The sequence below is a fragment of the Amia ocellicauda genome, chromosome 18, assembly GCF_036373705.1.
Source record: "Amia ocellicauda isolate fAmiCal2 chromosome 18, fAmiCal2.hap1, whole genome shotgun sequence".
NCBI lineage: Eukaryota > Metazoa > Chordata > Actinopteri > Amiiformes > Amiidae > Amia > Amia ocellicauda.
Window position 1 is genome coordinate 12,776,617 of NC_089867.1, and position 25,815 is coordinate 12,802,431.

At 39.1% G+C, this 25,815-nt stretch overlaps 1 protein-coding gene across 4 annotated transcripts; it reads left to right on the forward strand.

Annotated features, from left to right (window-relative positions):
• Positions 1-22,967, forward strand: pdcd6ip (programmed cell death 6 interacting protein). 4 transcript variants are annotated; one of them, XM_066690405.1, is made up of 18 exons: positions 1-284; positions 5,694-5,748; positions 6,676-6,745; positions 8,782-8,909; positions 9,454-9,607; positions 10,991-11,091; positions 12,928-13,059; positions 14,341-14,563; positions 14,985-15,108; positions 15,373-15,550; positions 15,723-15,834; positions 18,319-18,488; positions 19,225-19,473; positions 19,607-19,741; positions 20,169-20,263; positions 20,365-20,500; positions 20,900-21,117; positions 21,437-22,967. In XM_066690405.1, the coding sequence occupies exons 1-18, from the start codon at positions 79-81 to the stop codon at positions 21,618-21,620; spliced, it is 2,670 nt and encodes an 889-aa protein (XP_066546502.1). In that variant the 5' UTR covers positions 1-78; the 3' UTR covers positions 21,621-22,967. The 4 variants fall into 4 exon arrangements, with proteins under 4 accessions (XP_066546502.1, XP_066546503.1, XP_066546504.1 ...); XM_066690406.1 differs by having other exon boundaries at positions 20,903-21,117; XM_066690407.1 differs by having other exon boundaries at positions 12,943-13,059.
• Positions 22,968-25,815: the final 2,848 nt, after the last annotated feature.

Sequence of the window (25,815 nt, forward strand, 5' to 3'; positions counted from 1 at the left end):
CCGCAGTACCCAGGAAGTAGCGGCGCAATTGTTGTTTCGACAGATTTCTTGTTTCTCTGCTTGTTTTGTGAGTCGGGAATGGCGACGTTTATTTCAGTGCCGTTAAAGAAGTCGTCCGAGGTGGACTTGGTGAAACCTCTGTCCAAGTTCGTCAGCGCCACATATGGGGGCTCAGAGGAGCAGTCGGAGTATATTCGGGCCGTGGAAGAGTTGAACAAGCTGCGCAAAAGTGCACTCGGGAGGCCGCTAGACAAACACGAAAGCTCGCTGGAGATCCTCCTGAGGTGAGTGTCGTACGTGAACTTCGTAGCTATGTGTCACCCCTATCATACCAACGAACAACAACGCACGTACTTTAATTGGTGAATACTCGAATACAATCGGGCCTCTTCTTATTGATCAAATATCAGGTCTGTTGATTAAATGTGCTTTTAAGTTTCCTCCTTGTCCCAACCCTAAAGAGAGCGCCAGGGTGCGACTGACTTCGTGTGGTTATTCGTGATGTGTCATCTACACTTTAAACTTTTGAATTGAGCACACAGTGTAATACTAGGCGATGAAACGCAGTTGATTTTTAATTTCTTGATAACATCTGCTGTGTCGTCTGGTTATAACGGAAGACGGAAATCGATCATTTTATCTTGTGCTTCACTGCGATATATTCACACTTGTTCTCGTTAAACACTTCTGCAGTCGCTTCTAACTTCTGCTCTATGTAACTTTTTTGAATCGCCTTGGAAGTCAAATCTGTATAAATGAATCGTATACCATTTCAGGTCAATAAAGCACTATTTTTGTTCTACTTTCCACAGTCCCTATATAAGTGTCCTGTACTCACAGTACATTGATCTCCCGGCATCCATTAAACACCATTCAATTCACATATTTGCGGGTTTATTATACTCAAATCACGTTTTCTTCTTCTCCACCTGTCATTTCATTGATCGATAACAAGTGGTTTCTTTGGTGTGGACCCTTGTTGCATCATGGTTAATACAGTACAGATTTGTGGCTTTATGAAAACGCAGCCCCATTCACACACATTGATCTACTGGGAGTCTCCTTTACGGGGAGGTTTCGTGCATTCTTCACCTGTGACACAGCATTTCTTTTAAAGTGAACTGTTTCATGACGTGCATCCAGAAACAATGTATTACCTTCATCCTGGCTTGTAACCAATAAGGCCTCATCCAGGTATGTAATTGGACACTGTGTCTGTATAGTAACCTAATGCTGCAACGTGTTTGTGTTTCTCACCATCACGCAGACTTACCAATACATTCAGTTTTCAGAAACGTGATACGAACCTTTGTAGTTTGTGCACCTTCCCTGGTAAGAAAAACACAATGATGATCATGCATTAAATCAAATGAATAACAACCACTATACATTTGTTCACTGGGTGTTTAAAATGCAGTGTAAAAAGCCCCAGCTGATCTAAAAAAAAAAACAACAAAAAAAAGATTTTCTGGATATTTTCAAAAATATTCCCAGTTTAATAGAGAAGGCAGTGAAATCTTAGGACAACCTACAGAGCATCGTTTCACTTTTCCGCCCACAGGTTTTCAGTCATGAGTTGAAATGTCACAGGTTAAAATACACAGGAAAATGAATCACTAACTGGACACGTTGCATGACATTCATAAGTACTTGAGACTCTAAGCATGTTTCCATGTTTTGGAGTTTTTCTTCTGCTCCATACCAGTTCACAATTGGAAAAACTTGTAATAGGGCTTTGGTGAAAATGGGAATCTTCACAACTTGAGGTTTTCAGTAAAGCAGATCATATTCCATTGACCTATTGCAACAGCTCTTCAAAACAGGACTGTGTGAAAATCAAAGATACAGTTATGAAATGCATGTCAATACAGTTCTACTTAGATTTACAAACTTCCACATTTGCAATCAAATGTTTAGTTGCAGTGCAAGTGAGGATCTTTGTAGGCTACAGTGGAGCCTGAGCTGTGAGTTAGATGTTATGGTTATTGTACTCTAAAAGAAAGCTTTGCATTTTGTATTGTGGTATTGCTTTCTCAGTCCAGTTAAATGGTTGCTATTGTAGCTGATGCTAGCTTTGAATCAGTTAAGAGCCAATATGCAAATACAAAAACAAAAACAAAAAACATTTTTTTTTCTTTATTTTAAAATCCCTGACTGTCCATACCTTTGCACAATTTTGGAGACCTTAAGTAATAGCTACTCATTTTGATAGCACAGGTTGATTTCTTTGTGAATAGATTATGTGCACTATGGTTGCATGGCAGTGGACATTGTGTAACTTTGGGCTTTAAACTGATCATTTTGACAGGGAGAGTGCTTGATCAGAAATCTAAGTAACGGTCAACAGTTACTAGTACCGGTTAACTCTTTAATAACAACACATTATATACTGCAGACAACACTGGCTGTGAAAAGACACTTAAAAAGGTGACTTTTAAAGTGATTTTTAGGAAGCCTGCAATGCGCAGAAGTATTGTTCTGGTATGAAGTTTAGTTCTTCTGCTTAAGGTTTTGATGCTGATGTGGTATTGTTAGATTAAGTGTAGTCCACATGAATTTAAAATATACAGATTATAATATGCATAATAAAGTGTTCATGAATTTGTGAAGAACATGCTTAAAACATTATTACACTATTATAACATTAAACATTATAGTATTGTGCAAGCTAAAACATTAAAATGGGTTAAACAATCTGGGAAAACTTTGAAAAATGTTTGTTAAAAGAAACTTGCATAGAATGGAAACATGATAGTGTATTGGAGTAGGAAAATAATACAGGCTGGGGGTGCTGCTGTGAATTCTTTGAAAACCAATAAAACCAATGTCCTACACACCCAGCAAATCCACAGTTCATGTATCTGGAAAATATGAAATGCTTAAACTTTCAATGGCACCATTGTGTTAGTTTAGCTGCCCTGGCACTGCTAGAGAAGTTACTAAAATAGCTATGTTATGTTTTGAGAGTGATGTAACTGCTTTCTTTTCCTCAAGGGTCAGAGGGAAATGCAGTGTTTTGTGGTTAAACGGAAGCTGATTAGTTTGGCTAGAAATTTAATTCGATTTTTTTTAAGGAAACCTGCACTATACGGTATTTGTTTTACACTTAACATTTAATATTATATCCATTTATGAGACTTTTTGACAAATCGTCCTACTATTATTATTATTTATGTCTTAGCAGATGTCCAAGGTGACATACAGGTTACATAATAAACATTTTCAAAACCTTATGGCACTTTGATCATTATTTTCTTTTGACTAACTATTTTTTTACTTTAGTTTTGGCATATTAGTTTCACTCTGTATTTATCTTTTGAGGGTCATCAAACTTTTGCATATTTTTAAAACTCCAGTTTGTGAACTGTTTATTTATAAAAATACTTTTCACTGCTTATATAAATATGAGTTGGTTGCTTTGGTTGCATTATCCATCTGTGAACTGAAGTTATTTACTTTCTGACTCACTGGGACGTGCCGCTGACCTTCAGTTGCCATGTGATCAATATATTATTGAAACGGACAATGAAGTTGAACCATAGGAAAGTGGGAAGCCTTTGTTGTACCCAGGAAGTGGTCTCTAACCTGTGTACAGTATGTAACATGCTTACTGAAAAGTTCCTGAAACAAACTTTAGTGCATCTTTTTTTTAAAAGAATGTTTCCTGCAGAGAAAGGAAATGGTTGCATTAGATGAGACTGAAGCAACAATGAATACCTCATGACATTCTGTCATGCGTTACAAAGGCATGGACTTTTTTTCAAAATGTTTTTCTAGCCCTCTTCCTTGTTTTGATGAGTAATTCCCACATCACCTTATTGATGAGGTACAGTGATTTCAGTCCTTCACAGCGTAGTGTGTTACCAATTGTTTTCTTGGTGACTATGGTCCCAGCTGCCTTGAGATCATTAACAAGATCCTCCCGTGTAGTTCTGGGCTGATTCCTCACCGTTCTCATGATCATTGAAACTCCACGAGGTGAGATCTTGCATGGAGCCCCAGACCGAGAGAGACTGACAAGTTATTTTGTGTTTCTTCCATTTGCGAATAATCTGTTGTCACCTTCTCACCAAGTTGCTTGGCGATGGTCTTGTAGCCCATTCCAGTCTTGTGTAGGTCTACAATCTTGTCCCTGACATCCTTGGTCAGCTCTTTGGTCTTGGCCATGGTGGAGAGTTTGGAATCTGATTGAATGATTGCTTCTGTGGACAGGTGTCTTTTATACAGGTAACGAGCTGAGATTAGGAGCACTCCCTTTAAGAGAGTGCTCCTAATCTCAGCTCGTTACCTGTATAAAAGACACCTGGGAGCCAGAAATCTTGCTGATTGATAGGGGATCAAATACTTATTTCCCTCGCATTTCAAAAAAGTTATAAATTGATTTGCATGTTAATGAGGGAAATAAGCAGCTTGGTGAGAAGGTGACAACAGTTGGTGCGATTATTCGCAAATGGAAGAAACACAAAATAACTGTCAGTCTCCCTCGGTCTGGGGCTCCATGCAAGATCTCACCTCGTGGAGTTTCAATGATCATGAGAACGGTGAGGAATCAGCCCAGAACTACACGGGAGGATCTTGTTAATGATCTCAAGGCAGCTGGGACCATAGTCACCAAGAAAACAATTGGTAACACACTACGCTGTGAAGGACTGAAATCCTGCAGCGCCCGCAAGGTCCCCCTGCTCAAGAAAGCACATGTACAGGCCCGTCTGAAGTTTGCCAATGAACATCTGAATGATTCAGAGGAGAACTGGGTGAAAGTGTTGTGGTCAGATGAGACCAAAATCAAGCTCTTTGGCATCAAGTCAGTTCGCCGTGTTTGGAGGAGGAGGAATGACCCCAAGAACACCATCCCCACCGTCAAACATGGAGGTGGAAACATTATGCTTTGGGGGTGTTTTTCTGCTAAGGGGACAGGACAACTGCACCGCATCAAAGGGATGATGGACGGGGCCATGTACCGTCAAATCTTGGGCGAGAACCTCCTTCCCTCAGCCAGGGCATTGAAAATGGGTCGTGGATGGGTATTCCAGCATGACAATGACCCAAAACACACAGCCAAGGCAACAAAGGAGTGGCTCAAGAAGAAGCACATTAAGGTGCTGGAGTGGCCTAGCCAGTCTCCAGACCTTAATCCCATAGAAAATCTGTGGAGGGAGCTGAAGGTTCGAGTTGCCAAACGTCAGCCTCGAAACCTTAATGACTTGGAGAGGATCTGCAAAGAGGAGTGGGACAAAATCCCTCCTGAGATGTGTGCAAACCTGGTGGCCAACTACAAGAAATGTCTGACCTCTGTGATTGCCAACAAGGGTTTTGCCACCAAGTACTAAGTCGAAGGGGTCAAATACTTATTTCCCTCATTAACATGCAAATCAATTTATAACTTTTTTGAAATGTGTTTTTCTGGATTTTTTTGTTGTTATTCTGTCCCTCACTGTTAAAATACACCTACCATTAAAATTATAGACTGATCATTTCTTTGTCAGTGGGCAAACATACAAAATCAGCAGGGGATCAAATACTTTCCCCCCCCACTGTATAAGCAAGGATTTCCTCTTGTAAAAGAACAAGAGGTAAAAAGAAGCAGGCAAATAAGTGGAGGCTACTTTTTTATTTATTTTATTAGTATTATTAATAATTGTTTTAATGTATGAGTGGTCCGTTTAATGTTTGTGTTCTTTTTCTTCTACCAGATACTATGATCAGCTGTGTGCTGTTGAACCCAAATTTCCCTTTTCCGAGAACCAGGTACATGACACCGGGGGGAGATTTAGATCTAATGAAATAGAGGATTATGCAATTTTAAAATGTTATTTTTTATATTTGTACTAGATCTAGACTCACTAATAGAAAACTACTTGACTTTTAGTAAGATGCTTCTTTCTTCTACTTGTAAATATAATCACAATGAAGTACAAGTTTGTATTTTGTAAATAGTAGGTGGGTCAAAGTTTTGATTTAATGCGGCCCATAGCCTAGTGGCAATTAACCATAAAGCCTCTTTACAAATTGCAAAGCCGTATCTATTCAATAAGTTAAAGCTAGGGTGTGCAATCCTGAGAGGCCAGCAGTCAGCAGCTTGTTTTGAAAGCATAGAGCCGCCCTCGCTGCAGAGCGTCTCCAAAGCCACGCCCCTCTGTCACACATGCGCACACAGAGCAGAGTCTGCGGGTGGAATCGATCGCAACAGTTTCAGAACCGCATGTCTCACTCACAGGTCAGACATTACAATCATAACGAGCGTAAACCTCTTATTTACGGTTATTATGTTTTTAAAAATAGTAGCTGCGGCTCGCCATCCATTCTCGCGCTCGCTCTGCACAGTCAATGTTCTGGCGCTGATGACGTGTGATTGTCTGCGCGAACAAGTTGCGCGGCGGTATGCAAATATAGTTTGACAGACAGGAAGGACATCCTATCATTACATTCGGACCGAATGCAATGATTGGTCGATCCTTTTTTAGTCCTGTCCCTTCCACAGAAGATGTATATATATATATATTTTTTTTTTTTACATTTACACCACTTTAATTGATTGCTATCAGGATGTGAAGAGACTTTCAACCAGTATAACAAAAAATGTTTCTGGAACAGATTGCATACCCTACCTTTAACTTTCAGATTTAGGATTTTGGTGAAGTTTTTCAGTCTAACAGCAGTTATGTTGTTTTTCAGTTGTGTTTAACCTTCACATGGAAAGATGCATTTGACAAAGGTTCCCTTTTTGGTGGCTCTGTCAAGCTTGGTAAGTTACTCTTTTCCATACATACAGGATTTGATCAAATTAAAAAAGTTAATGTTATTTGTAAAAATCTTATTTTGTATATGTGCAGAATACACAGAGCCACAGTAGTCTGTGCAGTACGCGTTTTAGAAGTGCTTTAAATGAACAGTTATCAAGCCGGTTCCTCAACTACGGTTCCAATAAAACCTTCTAAAACTATGAGAAATCAGTTGTCGTCATCTTGTGTTCTAATGCATGGTCCCCTTCTGTAGCACGTTGATGCTCCTGCGGTAGATGTATGATGTCCTTGCTCTTGCCTTGTGACTACTGCCATCAGCCTTCAGCATGAGAGTAATGAGGAAAGAGACAAGCCTTTGTTCTACATGAAGAGCATGTGTACACAGTACAGGTTCAGACTAGCTCTGCATTGTTAATGTGTGTTCCTTAATCTAAGCTACTCAATACTTTTTATTTGGTAATGCCTAGAAAGTGAAGAGAAACAAAAGAAAAAAAGAAAGAAAGAAAAGCATTGGGCACAGAGGAGAGAAAACCAGAAACTACTATAGAACTGTTAGAGGAGAAAATTAATATCTGGGGGTACACAGCTAAATTCATGGTGCCTGTTATACAGCAAAAAATACGACTTTATTTTTTAATAATTATGCCATAATATTGCCAGCTAGAGAAGTATCTACTCCTGGATGATTACTCCAGATTTCCCACTAAGGTACAGGTAATGTCCAAAAATGCCAGGGTACTATTGCCATTCAAAATTAATGCAAATATGTGGCCTCCACACACAGATGTCTGATGTGTGAAATATGCAAATCCCATGCCAGAAGTGCTTTCATAGTGTATATACAAGGAAGCTGCAAGAGGCACCCTCAGTGGCTGTGAAAGGGATGTACTGTTGGTGTGTGATTGTCAGGTGCTTCAGTGACAGAGGCTGTGGAAATGTATAATGTGTCATGAAAAACTATACTGAAGGTGATGTCAGCATGGGAAAAAGAATGAAAGACCTTATCATCATCATCATCATCATCATCATCATCATCATTGAAGAGCAACAATGGGCCTGATTTTCATAGCTGGGTTGCTGTGCACAAATTGCTTATATATCACCTGGCAACACCTGTTTGGATGTCCAGTGGTGCAAGGACCGTAGACAATGCACTTCAGAGCAGTGGAGGAGTGTGATGTGTCCGATGAGTCATCCTTCACCATGCTATTGTTGAATGGACATGGACATGTGCACATGTGGCAACAGTCCAAAGGACTCTACAGCCCTGAGCGTCTGGTTACAACAGTTCTGGTGGTTCCGTAATGGTGTTGAGCCCATTTACCTGGCCTGGGTCAATGTAGAGTTGATGCATTGCGGTACGTCACTGTCCTGAGTGATCAACCGCATGCCATGGTGCAGCATTTCTTCCCTGCTTAGGACAGTGTTATCTGGGATAACAATGCTCTAGTCCATAGGGAACATGTTGTCATTGCTTGGCTTGGGGAGCATGAGGACGAAGTTACCCATCTTCCAAGGCCCTCCCAGTCACCAGACCACAGACTGTCCGCCTCCATCGAGGGAGGAATTCCCTGTCGAAGAAGGGTGCCAGATTCCTGCAGAATGTTTCCAGTCCCTTGTTGACTCCATGCCACATTGTATCCATGTCATCCTGGCTGCATGTCTGTGGTTAATACACTGGTTAATTCTGTTCTCCACAGCATTTGTAATGTAAATGACTCCCATTTAAGAAGACACTAGTGACTTGATTTAATTGCTTATCCTGGTGGGCTTGAGTTGGCTAGTAGGTACTGAATTTGCTGCAGTTTGTTCACCGTTGTTTCCATATCACACTTCCAGATGTATTAAATTGTCCTGCCATGAAAAAGTCAAGGCTTCAGGTTCATTAGGCTATAGTGTCTTGTTTGCAGCTGTATAATATGTTGAGATGGCATTAGCACTCATAAAAATACACCAACACAGAACATCAGCTGAAACTGGGAGTCGAATGCACTGAGCGTGATTTAATCTGATTTAATATTGTTCTGTTTTATCACAGCCCTGGCTAGTGTGGGATATGAGAAGAGCTGCGTTTTGTTTAATGTTGGAGCCCTGGCCAGCCAGATTGCCTCCGAGCAGAACCTGGACAATGATGAAGGCCTGAAGGCGGCTGCAAAGTTTTATCAGGTAAAAGTGAATCTTGTCCGCTTCTTGGTGGACATCTTAATAACTGGGATTTGTTAAGTGGAATAGCATTTGGTTAATATTGCTATTCATGTTTATTATAATAATATATTTTTTAGATTCATGTTAGGCATCAAACAGATTATGTAAATATGTGTTTGTATATATGTGTATGTATATAAAGGGACGTCTGTATCTCGGATAATGTACTTGATTGTTTCCAAAACCAAAAAGGTGTCTGTCAGACTTGATAATTTTACAATATGAAATGCAGACTCATTACAGCATTTCAGTATTTTTCTTTTCTAGAAGGATATGAAATATATTTATCTTTCTCAAGTCTTTTCTCAGAGAGAAGGATTCAATATTTGTTTTCCTTTGGCTTGTTAGTGACACCTTGTGAAAAATTCTGGAAGTTCAGGACTTCTGTATAACTGTTATAGTTGATGAATTAGTTTATTTAAAGTATCATTTGTTTACATTGTTGTTGTTAAAATTCTAAGCAGTGATTTATGGAAATTAAACCCCTGTTGTTCCCCTCTGCCAGCTGGCCAGCGGGGCCTTCTCCCACATCAAAGACACCGTGCTGTCCGCTCTGAACCGCGAGCCCACCATGGACATCTCCCCAGACACTGTGGGAACCCTGGGACAGATCATGCTGGCCCAGGCGCAGGAGGTCTTCTTCGTCAAAGCCACGTCAGGTAAGAGCCCTGGGATCTTCATCGGCTGCTTCCAGATTAGTGTGTCACTGGTTTTGTTTTCCTCTCCAAGAAAGTAAGGGTGCATCATTGGAATTTCTTATCTGAATTTGAGCACTAAAACGGGGCACATGATGGGATCTGTCATCTTTGCTTTACAGCCACTGCACTTTTTTGGGGTCTCTTTGAGGGTGCAAAATGACTTGATCTGAAATTTGCAACTGACATTTGGTTTATTTTTGCCTCTTTTTTTTAGTTTTTTCTCTGATATGCTTTATTATTCTCCTGTGTTCCTTTCTTCCAGTTTACACATCTATTAAAGCTATTAACATATTGTTACAGGTTAGGAACTTGTTTTTCAGGGCAGAATTAGTTATTCATTCTGCTTCTCTTAATAAAGCCTGTTGTGAGGGTTCACAGGTAAAGTAAAAACTGCTCCCCTGCTGCTGCGTTCACCTTCATGCCTTTCTTTTGAATTACAAGAATTAATCCTGACTTGTAAGCAGTCAGTACAGGTTACTGCCACTGTAGGGAAGCAATTTCTTGGTGTCCTGCTGAACGGGGAACAATGTGATTTATCCATGCAGACCTCCCCCCTCGTGTTGAGCTCTGCGTGGCGCCTCACTGCTCTTTCTAGATAAGTGTAACGCTTCTGTTGAGGGGAAAGCGAGGCGGCGCACTGGGATGCAATGGGGTGTAGAACATCAGCAGAATTAAGAGAGAGCGCCGGGATCGGAAATGAGATCCCTGTGGGACAGAGACACAGAGTCGGCCCTGAAACGCATTATAACTTGCAAGAAAGGGAACTGCAGTTACATCATGGAGAGCCGAACGATGGTCTACAGCAGTGTTTCCCAACCTATCCAAGCCTAATGTTGCTTCTCGTTTTTCACTGCTTCCTTTAAGAAAACACTAGGGGGCCCTAAAACCTTAGCAATATATTGAAACAAGCCACTCTAGTTTATTTCATAACAGTGTACAGGAAGCAGGCAATAACATTTGTTCCGTGTTGAACTTTATTTTTTAATATACTGCAGATGGATCAATTCTTTATAGGTTTTGGGCTGGATGGTAGAAACGCAGCACCTGTGTTCTAGGCAAATGTTAAGGAGGCCTACATTTGTATAATATCTTTCTTTAACCTCTCTATCATTACCAGATTTTTAAAAATATATTTACACATTTTATGTATTGAAGTCTTGGTTTTCTTGGTTTAGTATTGTCTTTGTAGTATTATATTTGTAGTTTCTGTGTTTAAAACTCCAGTGGATAAGTGTTAAAATGTTATTGAGAAGGTTTTTCCTTTACATAGTGCCTTTGTCACCGAGCCTATGTTTTTTTTTGTCCTTGCATAAAACAGGAATGTGGTTTTGGTTTATTTTACAGACAAAATGAAGGATGCCATCATTGCAAGGCTTGCCAACCAAGCTGCAGATTTCTATGGGGACGCCTTCAAGCAGTGCCAGTACAAGGAGAACTTGCCCAAGGTACGTGATGGTGCACTGAAGTCACCTTTGTCACGGAGCACATGGCATGTACACTCATGAATTCTGACTCATTTCAGTCACTGACCATTCCATACTAGCACTTAATGGACAGGTTTGCTCCTGGACAAAATCCAGTCATTTATACTACAGTAATTCAGACATGCTGAATTATACGGATTTCAGTCTGGTTCGGTTCAGTATTTCAATAAATGAATAGCTTTTTAAATATGTTTTATACAGTCACAGACATATTTTGTCATTTCCAAACATAGCATTGATCTTATTATTTTACCTTCAGACCTTGAATGTCTGATCTTTAATGTGAAGCATTTTAGAAGAACAGTTTGACCCTGGATTTAATTTCAATGACATGAACACTGGGTAATCTAGATGGCAAAAGTGAAGCTGGCCATGTGTGTGAAGTGGTGTGAAATCCCACACTGCAAGCTGTATGATCCAATCTCACATCCGTAAATACCATTTAGGACTTCTTAGGGCTTAAGAAAACAATATTTGTATAATATTCTGACATTTAGACCAGCAGCGAGCACCAGTATGGAACAGATAGAGCAGTAGGGCCGTGCCATTTTCTCCTTCGGCCCACAATAGCTACACTTGTCCGTACCTTTCCTTACTGCCTGTGCTAATCCTTCTATATCTGTACATGTAACCCGTGTAACATGCCAAGTTCTGTGTAATGGTTGTGATGGAGTGAGCGGTAGCTTCTCTCTTAGGAGAGGAGAAATGGTTCTCTTTTTTTTCCCCCCTGGTGGTTGGGCATTACAGAAACCTTTATTGCCTCCTCTTTCATAAACTTATTGCGATCAATATGTGAAATAAAATAGTTCGGGTCATTCATATTTTTTTTCTATAAAAAACACATCCGTATGTTCTTTGCTTCCAATTGGTATATTAAGGTACTTTGTCAAAATTAAATGATTTATTGTGCACTTAAGTGCCACGGTAAATAATTTAATGTCAACATTTATTTTTTAAAATACTCAACATATTTTTAACTTTGCATTACATATCATCCTGTGTAAATACCTTCAAATGTTTGTTCCTAAAATTAACTTGGGGGTGGGAAAAAAAAATGAATGACCACTAATCATATTCTGAAATAAGTGTAGTATTAAACTATACTATACTTATTAATGCATGAACATTTACTTTATCTACATAGGAGTCTTTGGGTAAAAATCACATTGGCTTGAAAGATGCATCTTTTATACCTTAAGCAGCAAATGCATTTGCATGGCAAATAATAAACAAATATATGAAGACTTAATTTTTAAAAGACAAACATTAAAAAAAAAAAAAAAAAAAGCAGAACCATAAATAACATGGCATAGCATTGCAACAGCATGCAAATAACCTACAGCTTAGGTTGCTGTGCTCTGATATTATTTCTAAAAGACAACTAATTTAAAATTAAGTTCAGCATTCAATGTCATTTCTTGGGCAAAAAATGCTGTACTTATTCTTGTGTAAATTACCTATGAAATCAGAAACTCTACTCTTACAAAAACTGAACTTTTGGATTGATGCACTGTCTGCAAATATGCAACAGCGAAACTCAGTTCAGAGTAATTCAAATTCCTGTTCCCTCTGGGAAAGCACTCTGAAAGCACTCTGTTTTCCAACCAGCTGTCTCGAGGGTGTTGAATCTCCAGCCAATGTTTGGTTTTTTTCCTCATCTGGTTTTTACTCCTAATGATTTAACCTATCTAAAACATTAACCGTTAATTCGCATTTCCTTTTCTTTTTCCCTTTATCCTTCTCCTGCATCCCATGTTCTGTCTGTGGTTGTTTGTGGTTGGACTTTCCCCTGGTCAGTATTTCTATTTCCAGGAGGTGCTGCCAGTTCTGGCTGCCAAGCACTGCATCATGCAGGCTAATGCGGAGTATCACCAGTCTCTCCTTGCCAAGCAGCAGAAGAAATTTGGGGAGGAGATTGCCAGATTACAGGTGAGTGCAACGGAAGACTAAAGTATTTATTAACCACTTACAAGAAGGATCAGGAAACCTCGCTTCTGATTCACTGCATTCTAAGAACGATTGATCTGATGAGGCAGGAAGAATTTAAAGCTCACTGAATGAGAGAATTTGAATCCCCTGAAAAATGGTAGTGGTTATTTATAGTGGACAGATATGTTAATGAGGGTCACATCCATCTGGCAAGAAACTGTAATATGGAAGTTAGTATTACCAATTTCAATGACTACTTGCACTTTCTCATACAGAATTATTTGATTATACATGATAATTAAACAGAACATCTGTTATTAGAAAATAGTTATATTTTGGAAAGAACCAGAACTGGGTGACCAAGCGAGATTGATGGCCTTGATGGCAATGACAAGATTTACAAACCAGTTCACAGGTTTAGGGGAGTTATGGGATATGCATGCCCTCTTACATGAGGTACAGTTTGCTCAAGTTGTGCCACCCTAGAACATACCTATAGAAAAGTAGTACAAAAAAAAAATACAATAGAAATAGCATGGTTGCATAAGTGTCTGCCCCTCCTGTAATAGCAATCCTTAATGCAATGTAATGTTACACTGTAGTGATTCACATGATTTCTGGATTAATTCAACAGTTCCCTCTGCTGGGTTGCATTTCAAAGCAAAGACTCAACCATGAGCACCAAGGAGTTGTCAAAAGAACTGTTTAAGTTCTGTAGAAAGGCACAGATCAGGCGATGGGTATAAAAAAACTATCAAAGGCCTTGAATATCCCTTGGAGCACGCTCAAGACGATTATTAAGAAATAGAAGGTGTATGGAACGACTAAGGCCCTGCCTAGATCAGGCCATCCCTCCAAACTGGATGAACGAGCAAGAAGGAGACTGATCAGAGAGGCCATTTCCAGCTTTGCAAGAGCTACAGGCATTTAGTGGCAATACTGGTCAAATTGTGAATGTGACAACAATGTCCCAAGCACTCCACAAATCTGGAGGTGCTTACACTTAGGGAGGTGGAGACTTATGCAGTTATGATATTTCAGTTTTGTATTTTTAATATATAATTTGTGTGTCTTTCTATACATATAAACACTAAAGTTAATTCTTACTTCATCTGTAATGAGGTGCAAAAAACATTTCTTATCTCTAAGGCCATAATTCCACTGCTGCAAGGCTGAAACGTGAGGGGAAGAATTCTGAAAGTGAAAGTTTAGGTCCGTTAACCTAGTTTAGTGACCGAAACCACAAGTCTTTAGCATTTGGGGCATTTGTTTTCTTCTCAGCATGCAGCGGATTTGGTGAAAACGGTGGCCTCTCGCTATGATGAGTACGTCAATGTGAAAGATCTCTCCGACAAGATTACACGTGCCCTGACTGCTGCGAAAAAAGACAACGACTTCATCTACCACGACCGTGTTCCAGATCTGAAGGACCTGGACAGCATTGGAAAAGCCGCCTTAGTAAAGGCCACAGCAATACAAGTGCCCCTGAGCCAGAAGTTCACAGGTAATAGGATGCAACAACATTAAGTGGGGTCACCTGAGTCATACTGAATCTCATCATTATAAAGCTGGATATTAGAGGCCATTTTACAGTAGTAATAGCTTGAAGCCTTGCTTTGAGTTGGGCAACTATGGGTGGTGCCATCATAATTACTGTTCATTACCTAAGGAATCCTAGTAACTGCTCTAAAGTAAGTATCCTTCTGGGACTGACATTTGAATTATTGTATAAAGACTATACCATTTACTTGCACAGCAAAGTCAAATCTATCTTTTTGAAATCACTTAAAGTCTTAAAGATGTACACAAGTTTTATCTTGAGATGTTCTATGTGAATTTGTGCAGCCTTGACATGACCATAGAAGACCACTACTGAGTGCTAGAAACGGTATTCATAACCCTTTTCTGGTGCTTTTCATTTCCAGACCTGTTTGAGAAGATGGTGCCTATGGCTGTACAGAAGGCTATGAGCATCTACAACCAGAGGAAGGCTGAGATTGTCAACAGGCTAATAGCACAAATGAGAGAGGCAACAAATCTATGCAATGGGTAATAAATCGTCAACTATGACAGAGGTGCTCACACTGTGGTCCACAGAAGAGTAATCTAAATACCTATTGAACAATATGAACCGTTAGACTTATGACTTTCTTGGTAGTTTCATACGAAGGCCTTTGAAAGGTAAATTTAACTTGTGACCACCTTGTTGTTGTTAAAGCTTCAGACTCGGGTAAGCACCAAGTCTGTGGATAGACCTGCTTTTGGTTAACCAGTTGATGTAGCCTTTTTGTAAAGCACAGTCTCCTGTCACAGAGTGCTGGCGTCGCTGAACCTGCCGGCTGCACTGGAGGACCTCTCTGGAGACAGTGTCCCTCAGTCGATCCTGGAGAAGTCGAGGGCCGTCATCCAACAGGGGGGCCTGCAGAACATTGAACAGCTGATCCGAGATCTGCCTGAGCTGCTGCAGAGGAACAGAGAGATCCTGAATGAGGCATGTCTCCTTTCTCACAGTGTTCTGTCATCCATCAATTCTGATTAGTTTACCAGTTTTTTTTGTTTAGTTTGTTTTAAAGCTTTTCAGTTGAATTTAAGTTAATTAAAAAAACATCAAATAGTCCTGGATATAAGCACTGGCAGGTAAAGTAGGATTTCTATTTTTACAGTCTCTGAAAATATTGGATGAAGAAGAAGCGACAGATAATGAACTAAGAAACAAGTTTACCCAGCGCTGGCAGCGAACCCCTTCCAGTGACCTCTACAAATCTCTGAGAGCAGGTTTGTCTGCACACATTTGTCTCTTAACCCTAACCCATATTAACCCTAGTATTAAAAACAAAAAGTCTAAGTGTTTTTCCATAAACAACTTTATAATACCATTCTAATATATATATATATATATATATATATATATATATATATATATATATATATACCATGTATTGTTTTGCGCTATAAATATAGAAAAATGCATTTGAAACCCATTCTTTTGTTTTTCGCTGCCAAGAAACCACGATCAGCAAGTGTTTTCATCAGTGACATCAAAAACATCTACTAAACAACATAAACAAAATGTGTGGAATTTAAAATACGGTATTAGTATTATCAATTGTAGTATTTAGATGTGCTTAAACGGTCTGTGGTCAACTTTAGTGGGAACTCCAGTATGAGTCAACATACAGCTGTATTTTAAAAAGTCGTGAGTCTTGTTGCATATGTGTAACAGTCAGTTTTTAGAAGTGCCTACATGTGGCGTAAAGATGCGCTCGTCCAGCCTGCGCCCAGTCCCACCGAATGCGCGCAAGCTGTTCATTAAAATGTGATAATGAGAAGTGCATTTAGTCTGCGTTGGTAGTTTCAATTCGCAGCCTTGTTGTACTAAGTCAAGGTAATGGGTTGTGCAAGTCCAAGCTGTGATTCTTGATTTCTACTTTGTTCCTGCAAAATAGTTTTCCAGGTGCTTTGGTGGTGAAGGCGACTTAGACAATATCCTGAAAACAATTTACAGAATACATGAAAACTTTATGGATGCTACTGAGTAGCAAATATTGCAAAAATGCCGATTCAACAAACGGACCATGTGACATTGTGCACAATGATCTAGAATCACCCACCAGAAGGAATCACCTCTAAGTCTAACGGTGACCGACAAAGTATTTCACAGTCCTCAATATCAAAATGTATCACGGAAGTCATGGATGCTTTGATGAACCAATTCTGAAATCGGAAAGCGAATGTATTGTATCATTTGGTTCAACATGACACAATTATTCGCTTTCTGATTTCAGAAAGAGATTGAGATAAGACCCAATGTGAGTTTTACAACACATCTGGAATCCCAAAGGTTATGGGATGTATAAACTGGACTCATTTTCAAGTAACATGACCAAAAATGTATGAAGCTGGATTCAGAAATCCCAAACAGTACAACTTCTTAAATGTGGAAATATGTGACCATCAATGTATAATAATTTCCCAAAAGATCCCTAATAAGGCGACTGTGGGTTACATTTGTTCAAACAAAAAGAAAGGGTTTTCACATGATGGGGTTTACTAAGAAATGCAGATTAAAAACTAGGCCTGTACCCACTGTACAAATCTAAAGTGTTTATTTTTATATAAACTATAAATGTATGTGATGTATAGATGATTTAATTTAACAAGACAATTTAAATTATTAATTGATTCTATACATTACTTTGGATGCATTGTAAAAAAAAATATAATAATAAATTAATAATATATAGCCAACTCAACTCAAAAAAAGACGAGTCACTGGATGAGGACTGTCCCATCAGCAATCTCTTTCATGAGACTGTGATGGCAGCAAATTAAACTTGAGGAAAAAAAACATTTATAACATTTAAATACTGATATAATTTAATATTATTTAATAGGCGTTATTTGGCCAAATGCTGATATGCTGTATGTCCTTTTTATACTTAATACACAAACATTTGTGTATGACTGTATAGTGGAAAATGTTGATTCATATACTTCTGAGACCCACCACAAACAAACATTCATTTATACGTTTTAATATTTAACTTTTTGTAATGTATTATTCTTTGTGAGTACTGTGTACATTATGTGCAGTAGTTTATAACATTCCTTACAATATCAGAAACACCCAAACAGTCAGTCAAGAACAGGTTTTCTGTGTTGGATGTGGACTTGTAAGTTCGACATCACTTACTTCATTGCTAAAGAGGCAATTCTGTTCACAAAGTTTGTCCTCTGATTGCACTCCACCATAAAATCAACATGAACGTCAACCCTACATTTAATGATGTCTTGTTGATGATGTGCTGAAATGATACGTCAGATTGCAGAAGATTATTAACCATTTATGATGTGCCACAATTTTTTTTGTGTGCCCCTAAATTTTGGTCTGTGCCCCTAAATTGAAAAATGAAAAAAAGGAAAAATAAGTGTAGAGTCCTGTGTAATATAGTTTAATAACATCTAATGCTTCATTCTCTTTTCCAAAGTATTGTATTGTATTCAAAATTTGAATGAATTAAATATTACCAAATAGTTTATATTGACATTTATTTATTTTTTGTATGTATTTTTAACTTTTCAAACTCAGTTTTTCATAGTTGTTATAACATGCGTACGAAATCCAAGATTGAACTGATATATCTTGCTGGCTTTTGTGCTGTGGTTGTGTGCACCGTAATTGGAATTGTTGCCCTAGATCACTGCATCATTGTGTGCTGTAATGATGCGGTTGCTTCTCCAATTCTGCTTAATTTCCAGAGGGAACAAGTTTCAGCAATGTTTTGGATAAGGCCGTGCAGGCAGACAAAGTGGTCAGAGAACAGTACAACACCCACTGCGAGATGATTGCCCTGCTCTGCAAACCTGAGGCTGAGCTCAATGCTGCTATTCCCTCCGCCAATCCAGCAAAAACTCTGCAGGGCAGCGAGGTGAGCCGACACGATAAACAAGAGCAGACACCTGCCTGAGGAAATGTGCAGACGGCTAAAAGGGTTCATTAAACTCTGAGCCGCCAAATAGCTGATCCATTGTTGAGTTCTTTCTGTGTCCATTCTGGAGTCAATCCCCCAGAGAGAAATATGTATGCCAGTCGGCAGTTATGATCGTACCATCCTAATCAAAGGGCTTTCTGTAACACGATAGAGTCTCACACTGCTATAGCAACAGCAGATATGAAAGCACAGAAGGCTGCTAGGTCAAAATAAACTCATAAATAACACCGCTTGCTGAGTAGGGAGACTGGGAATCTGTGTAGAGAACACTTCCTTCCCAGACAAAAGTTCTTAATTCATGATGCATGGTAAAGGTGTTTAAGGTCTGAATGTGTTTCTTGGACCCTCAGGTCTCAGAGTAAATCATCACCTCAGGTATTTTTCAAAGATAAAGGTACTTTCAATGTTTCCCTGTAATACAGTATTGCAGACTGCATGTACGGTTCGCTCATTCTAGTAAAAGTTCAAGTTCTGAGTACGGTCTGAGTTCTGTGCTCAATGCATCGTATCAAGCGGTTGCTCTCTGGAGAATTTGTCCCAACCGAAGTTGTCTCATTGCATTCTAATGCATTGTGTGAACACCTTTCTAACCTAAATGAATAAGATTAGTATACAGTAAAGTATAGTATTTTAATAAAAGTGCTGGGTTCTTTAATAAACCTGTTCCTGACAGGTGGTGGGTGTGCTCCGGTCCCTGCTGGCCAAGATGGATGAGGTGAAAAAGGAGCGCGAGCAGCTAGAGAACGACATCAAGTCCGCGCAGTTTGACATGACCACCAGGTTCCTCACTGCCCTAGCTCAGGACGGCGCCTTAAATGAGGAGGCTCTCTCGGTGACCGAGCTGGACAACATCTACGGTGGATACACCCAGAAGGTCCAGCAGAGCTTGAAGACCCAGGAGGAGATTCTGGGGAATGTGCAGGTCTGTGAAGCACCTTTTAAAATGCATCTAGTGCTCGTATGCTGGCAGAACTTGGAGGGTTCCTTCTGGGAGATGGTAGGAAGAAATAAAAATGGGAAACCCTAACGAGCCTAAATTGATCTGTTTTTAATAGACATCCCACCAGGAGTTCTCCACAATGAAGCAATCCAATTCAGAGGCCAACCAAAGAGAGGAGGTGATGAAGAAACTGGCCTCGGCTCATGACAGCTACATCGAGATCTCGAAGAATCTGAGAGAAGGGACCAAGGTGGGCAACCTTCACAGTGTTGCAGGAAACAAAATAATAATCAACTAATTCTACAATCAGTCCTTTGTGATAAACAAAGATTAGATGTAATAGGAGTTTTTAAAGATTTAATATTTTCTTGTTTTCACGTACGCATTTTATATGTCCATCATCGATTTGGAAATGTTACTTTAGACATACAAGATTAAAACTGATTTGTGGATATTAGTTGGTTTGATTAAAAAATTTATGGAGGCCATTTCAGTGACATCAGCCAATAAACGTGCATATTCCTCTGTTTTGTCTGTATAACTGAGCTTGTTTCAAAGCAGACCACCAATGTCAGAACTGTGCTACAAGAGGCGTGATTTATACAAATATTTAAAACTAACTTATCAGAAGTGTTTTAAGCCCATGTCTGATAGTAACTGAAATATGTTTATTTCAGTTTTATAACGATCTCACAGAAATCCTGCTGAAGTTCCAAAACAAGTGCAGTGACATTGTTTTTGCACGTAAAACGGAACGAGATGAACTACTCAAGTAAGTCAGCCTGATTTTAAACCTCCATATATTTTCTGTAAATCTGATATTGACGTTTGACCATCCACTTCTTGTGTTGAACCTCCTGCTGTTTCTTGCAGGGAGCTGCAGCAGAGCATCGCCCGTGAGCCCAGTGCTCCCTCTTTCCCTTCCGTGCCCGCGTACCAGTCCAGCACTCCCAGCCCTGCTGCCAGCACCGGCCCCAGCATCCCCACACCGGCCCCGAGAACCATGTTTGTAAGTGCCCAGCCTAGCTAGACCTCGCATTCAGAATCGGCCCCCTCTGCAGCACGCTACAAATCCAATTCATCAGTAGATTGGGTGTCAGTAGACCATAGCGCCAAGCCAGTCACTCATAAAATTGGTAGATTAATCAGAAAGACATGTAGTTTAACACAATCCCACTCCCCACACATTTTGTGCCTCTTAAGAAAGACTCTTTGAGAAAGAAAGGTTCAGTGTTTTGTATAATCGAAAATTCAGATTTGGGATGATGGGGGGGGGGGGCGGGGGGTGATCTGAGGCAGCTTCATGGGTGAAATGCATGCCGTCGGTTTCTTTCCCTCATTTCTCACAACGGCAAGAGAGTTGAAGCTACATCTGAACAGTGACTGGAATCCTTTCTGTGTGTTTCAGCAGAGCTCTTCTCAGCCCCCGGCACGCCCCCCGCCTCCTACATTCTCTACTCCAGCCACCAGCACCACCCCGAGCACCACCCCGAGCACCAACGTGCCCCCCCCAGCTGCGGTGCCGACCAGCGCAGTTCCTCCCCCTGCCAATCCATCGATGGTTCATCCCGGAGCCCCCTCACAAGCGCAGGGTCCCCCCTACCCAACATACCCGGGATACCCAGGGTAAGTGCCCATGCACTGCACGTCTGAGTGTCTCGCTTCGGCGTCACTATGTGCCAAAGTGCCAGTGTCCCTGCTCTACTCGTCCACATGTCTATATTGAGGGAAACTGTGCCATACCAGATACTCAAGGATAAACATTAATTGTGTGTACGTTGCTCTTTTATTTACCTATGTATGCATTTATTTATTTTATCTGAAATGAAAAATCTGAATCTGCCCAAGATTTATTTATGTTTTTATAATTTTCATCCAGGCATTGCAATTCCAATCTGAAGACGTTTAAAACATGCCTTATTAATAATAATAATTCATTTTGCAGGTATGTCCCGATGCCCATGGGCTACAATGCCTATGCTTATGGTCAGTATGGTATGCCGTACATGTACCAGACTCCAGGACAAGCACCTTTTCCTGGGGCCCAGCAGCCCCAGCAACACCCTTACCCCTACCAGCAGCAGCCCCAGCAGCCCCAGCAGCCCCAGCAGCCCTACTACCCCCAGTAGTAAAGCACTCCAGCTGTGGGGATGCACTTAGACCAATAACTGCTTTTGTCTACCTTACTTTGGTTATTTCTCCAAATGCAATTTTATTATTTCTCTCTGCTCTAACATACCTTTCTATTGTTTGTCTGTTATTTGCTTTGTGTGTTTTTTTTTTTTTTTTTTTTTTTTTTTTTTTTTTTTTTAAACACCTGTTACTCAGCTCATAGCACTACAGGACTGTTTTGCTGGTATAACACTAGGGTGGACCTCCGGATGCAATGTTGTGTACTAATTCCAATTTAAATAGGTATGCTCAGTCAATAAGAGTCCTTCTTGTCTCAGAGAGATCCCTCGCAAAGGGAAGACTGACATTAATTTTACTGCAAAGATTCACTTTTGCAAATAGATTTTGTTTTCTTAAGACGAATGCCGGTACATACTGTAATAAAACAAACTTTGTTCTCTGTAGATGTTTTTGTTCTAGAAAATTATTTTGGGGACTGGAATTCTGACATCTGAGAAATACTTTATACAGACTACGGTAAAACTGACTATATTTGCTCCTTTAAAGCTGTATGTTGGTTATCTATATCTGCTATTTTCTCTTACAATCAATGCCTTGTAAATCACACAGTTAAATTAAAAAATATATAAAATTCCATTATTGTTAATAGAATCATATGTATTTTTTTTTTCTGGGCAAATTAAGGGATTACTGTACATTGGTCGTTTCCAGACATACATTTTTTCTGTGTGATTTCTGGTTGACGTTTTTGCTTAAATAAAAGGCAGATAAGCTGTTTCATTAAGGATGGCTTTGCAAAGGGTTTTCATAAGAAAATGTCTAGGAAGTGTACAGAGGAAGTTACTTAAAACTCAATTGGGAGTGACTTGAGATCTTTAGATGATATACCAATGGATTTGTCTTCCTCTTTAATATTTAAGCTTTCCCCCAATGCTTACTGTTCCTAGCATATGATAGTCAAGATTGACACCACAAAAGAGAATTACACAGAAAACATACAGGATATAGAAATGAAATAACATGTAACTGTGAAAGGTGTACACTACTCTTGTAAGCACAGTACAGATACTAGGAGCTGGATTGAGGGTAATTACTTTCCTTCACAACAGCCGCTACCTTTGAATGGTTCCAACGATTCTGAAAATTTGAGTGTTCTGGAGATATGTTCTGAATGCTCTGTTAATAGGCTGTTAGCTTCTGAAAATAGAAGGCAATCCGAGAGAAGGTATTCAGTCTTCTATTATAACCTGAATACTACTATGTACAGAAAAAATCATAAAAAAAATAATCATAATAATCGTGACTGCTTCACTAATAAATAATTTCATCTGGGAGAAAATCTTTTCGTTTGTGTGCTTGCTCCCTTTCTGTGTTAATGCAAAGGTTCTACTTTGTATTATCTGAGTTTTTTTTTTTCTTCCCCTCAATTATTTACTGCTGACTTAAAGTTCACTGAAAAGGGTTATGCAATTGAAAATGTTTTCTTGAATGGCAGTATTAACCCTTTGAAAAACATCAGCCATTAATATTCAAAGCTGTGAATAATTGATCTGAACTTTGCGTTTCTAGCCTTCACCAGGCGGACGTTTTTAAAAATTGTTAACTAGTCTTATAGTTTGTTTTGTTGTCACCATGATGACTAAAAATCCACATTCTCTAAAAACTCAAGTCAACTGCAGGTTTAATACAGTATAATTTAATAAAGGCAATTATTTACCCAAGTGCAAGGACACTTATCTTTCCCAATTCATTAAAAGATTTATTTACAGTTATATATATATATGTCTTTATTATACCTGTCTACTTTGAAATGTCATTAAAGGTCAGCTGGTCCCCACTTTCAACAAAAAGGAGTTTGAGAATAAATGTCTTCACCTTCAAAATCACATCACAAATGTCAGGACACTTCATTGCCACAACATGTCACCCCCTTAACCAGCAATTTTGTGAGCTTTCTGTTGACATTTATAATCAACCTGTTTGGTAGGAGGCGGAACACAGAAAGCAAATTACTACTTAAAAAGAAATAATGTGGCTTTCAGGACAGTAGTAAGACCTAAAGAAGCACGTATTTTCTCAGGTGTTGCTAAATTCCTGTGTGTTGGTTTTCACATGCAGTTTAAAACATTGTTTGTGATTTATCTGCTTTGAAAAAGGTTCTATCCTTGCTCTGTTATGAAAATAATTTAACTGTATACGTCTTCGTTTACCCAACAGGTAAAATGTCCTTACAGTAACAAATGACAGAAAACTGACATTTTTAACAATTTCAAATGAAAAATGTTTCTTCATCAGTATTCACGGCAATACGGTGGTTTATAAATAGATCCAATAATCTTTGATTCATTTGAGAATGCAACCAGTCAACGTTTTTCTTTTTAAAAAGGACACAAGACAGCTTATTTGTGTTGCCCGACTAGTGAAAGTAAAATCACCCTGACAGTAATTTCTGTTGTGTGTTTAATGACTTTAAAACCTTTCTAATTAGTTATCATTAGATATTCTATTGGTATCACATATCAGGCTTATTAACTCTAACAAGGTTGAGAACCATTTAGTGTGCATATTCCTGGGAATATACATTTCCAACCCACAAAATCGCTGTATGGAATTGTTATGTAGACGAAAGGTTGATATTTCAACCCAGATATTGATTATAGATATGTATGAAATGTTCTTATTCACTATTCATTCTCTTTGATTGATTTTCATGCTGTGTTGTTGATTCGTAGCCTTGTAAAAATACATTTCCATAAACCGTTAAAGCACTCTAAATAGGAAGAAGCTCCAGGTTATTTCTGAGCCTCTTGTAGCTCTTCTGAATCGGTAAAGCAAGCTTGCAGACAGTGTACATATATATGTATATATACTCTTACAGTATGTCTAGCTTAATCCATAATATCAAAATTTAAATTATAACATCTGAAGATTTGAAGTTTAACTGTTTCTTACTCATAAGTGTCTACTAGTTTTCTGGCTTGTACATAGTGCACAATGTGGAGGCTGCAGCAATTAATTAAATGACAGATTGCGAAAATTACTTTTTATAGATGTGTTTGGAATACATTTTTTGCTGTTAAAAACAAGTTCTGATATTAAAACCTTTAAATAGTTTTGGTAATATGCAGTGTCTGGTTACGGTACAAAGACTGCATCCCAGACTGCATAGAAACTCCCCTGTTGGTGGGGTAAAAGGGTTCCCTGAAACTGCTAGGAAATGTGCCAATTATCAGTGATGGCAGCAGGGGCTGCTTTTGCAGGGTGGATGCCTGTCAGTAATTGAAGACCATTTCTTGGCAGCTCCAATGAGCCACCAAGTTGACTTTGGCCTTTGCGGTAGCACAAACACAAAGGACAGCCCTCTGTTACTCCATTTCTCATTACCAACCTTCCTTTCTTTGTATTCGTCTTGGTTGTACATAGAAATATAACACCAGACCATTCCATGTACATTAAAATGCATCTCTATGTGTACAAACACTGTATAATCAGAGTACACTGCAAGCATACAATACCATTTCAACTCAATGAAAGAAAGCTGAAGTGAGTTGATCCTCTGTAATTCTGCCTCAGGTCAGTCTGCTCTGCACATTGGAGCATTGCACCGATTGAGCACCTGTCAGTCAGGGAACAATAAAGACTACCATCCTTATTAAATCATAGAAGAATAATTGCTCAAATTCCATTATAAAAAATTAAAGGGGCAAGTATTTAAATTTTATGAAACAATATTTATATTGCAAAATGCATCTAATTTCTTACTGTTTAGTACCTTAACCAAACCACTTTGTGCACAATGTAACATGACTCTTGCTTCTAATTAAGTTATTAAATATGTTTGTATAATAGCAATAATTTTGCCAATATTTGAGCTTTAGATGAACCCCAGCCCATGTTCCCCATACTTTCTAATGTGGTCATGGGATCTATGCTGATATTCCTCCACTAATACATGAATGTAACCCTTTTATTTGTGATATGCCTGAAGTCTGAAATCCCACAAAATGTGTGATTTCAGTATAATACACAGCTGACATCTCGAAAAAAAAGGTGTGTTAATAATGGCAACAGTACACCTGTATAGACAGAAATAGAAGTGACCAGCATAATGAATAAATAAATCATTCAGTTGTATAGTGTAACATTATCAGCAGGAGGAACATTTCAGCAGTGATTTATTTATATAAATTG

What these genes read in the sequence shown, in the direction of transcription:
- pdcd6ip (XM_066690405.1), top strand. Translation starts at nt 79, where the DNA reads ATGGCGACGTTTATTTCAGTGCCGTTAAAGAAGTCGTCCGAGGTGGAC. An exon ending in CGGCTGCAAAGTTTTATCAG is followed by an intron (nt 8,910 to 9,453) that starts GTAAAAGTGAAT and finishes CCCCTCTGCCAG; the next exon opens with CTGGCCAGCGGGGCCTTCTC. An exon ending in CCTGAGCCAGAAGTTCACAG is followed by an intron (nt 14,564 to 14,984) that starts GTAATAGGATGC and finishes TTTCATTTCCAG; the next exon opens with ACCTGTTTGAGAAGATGGTG.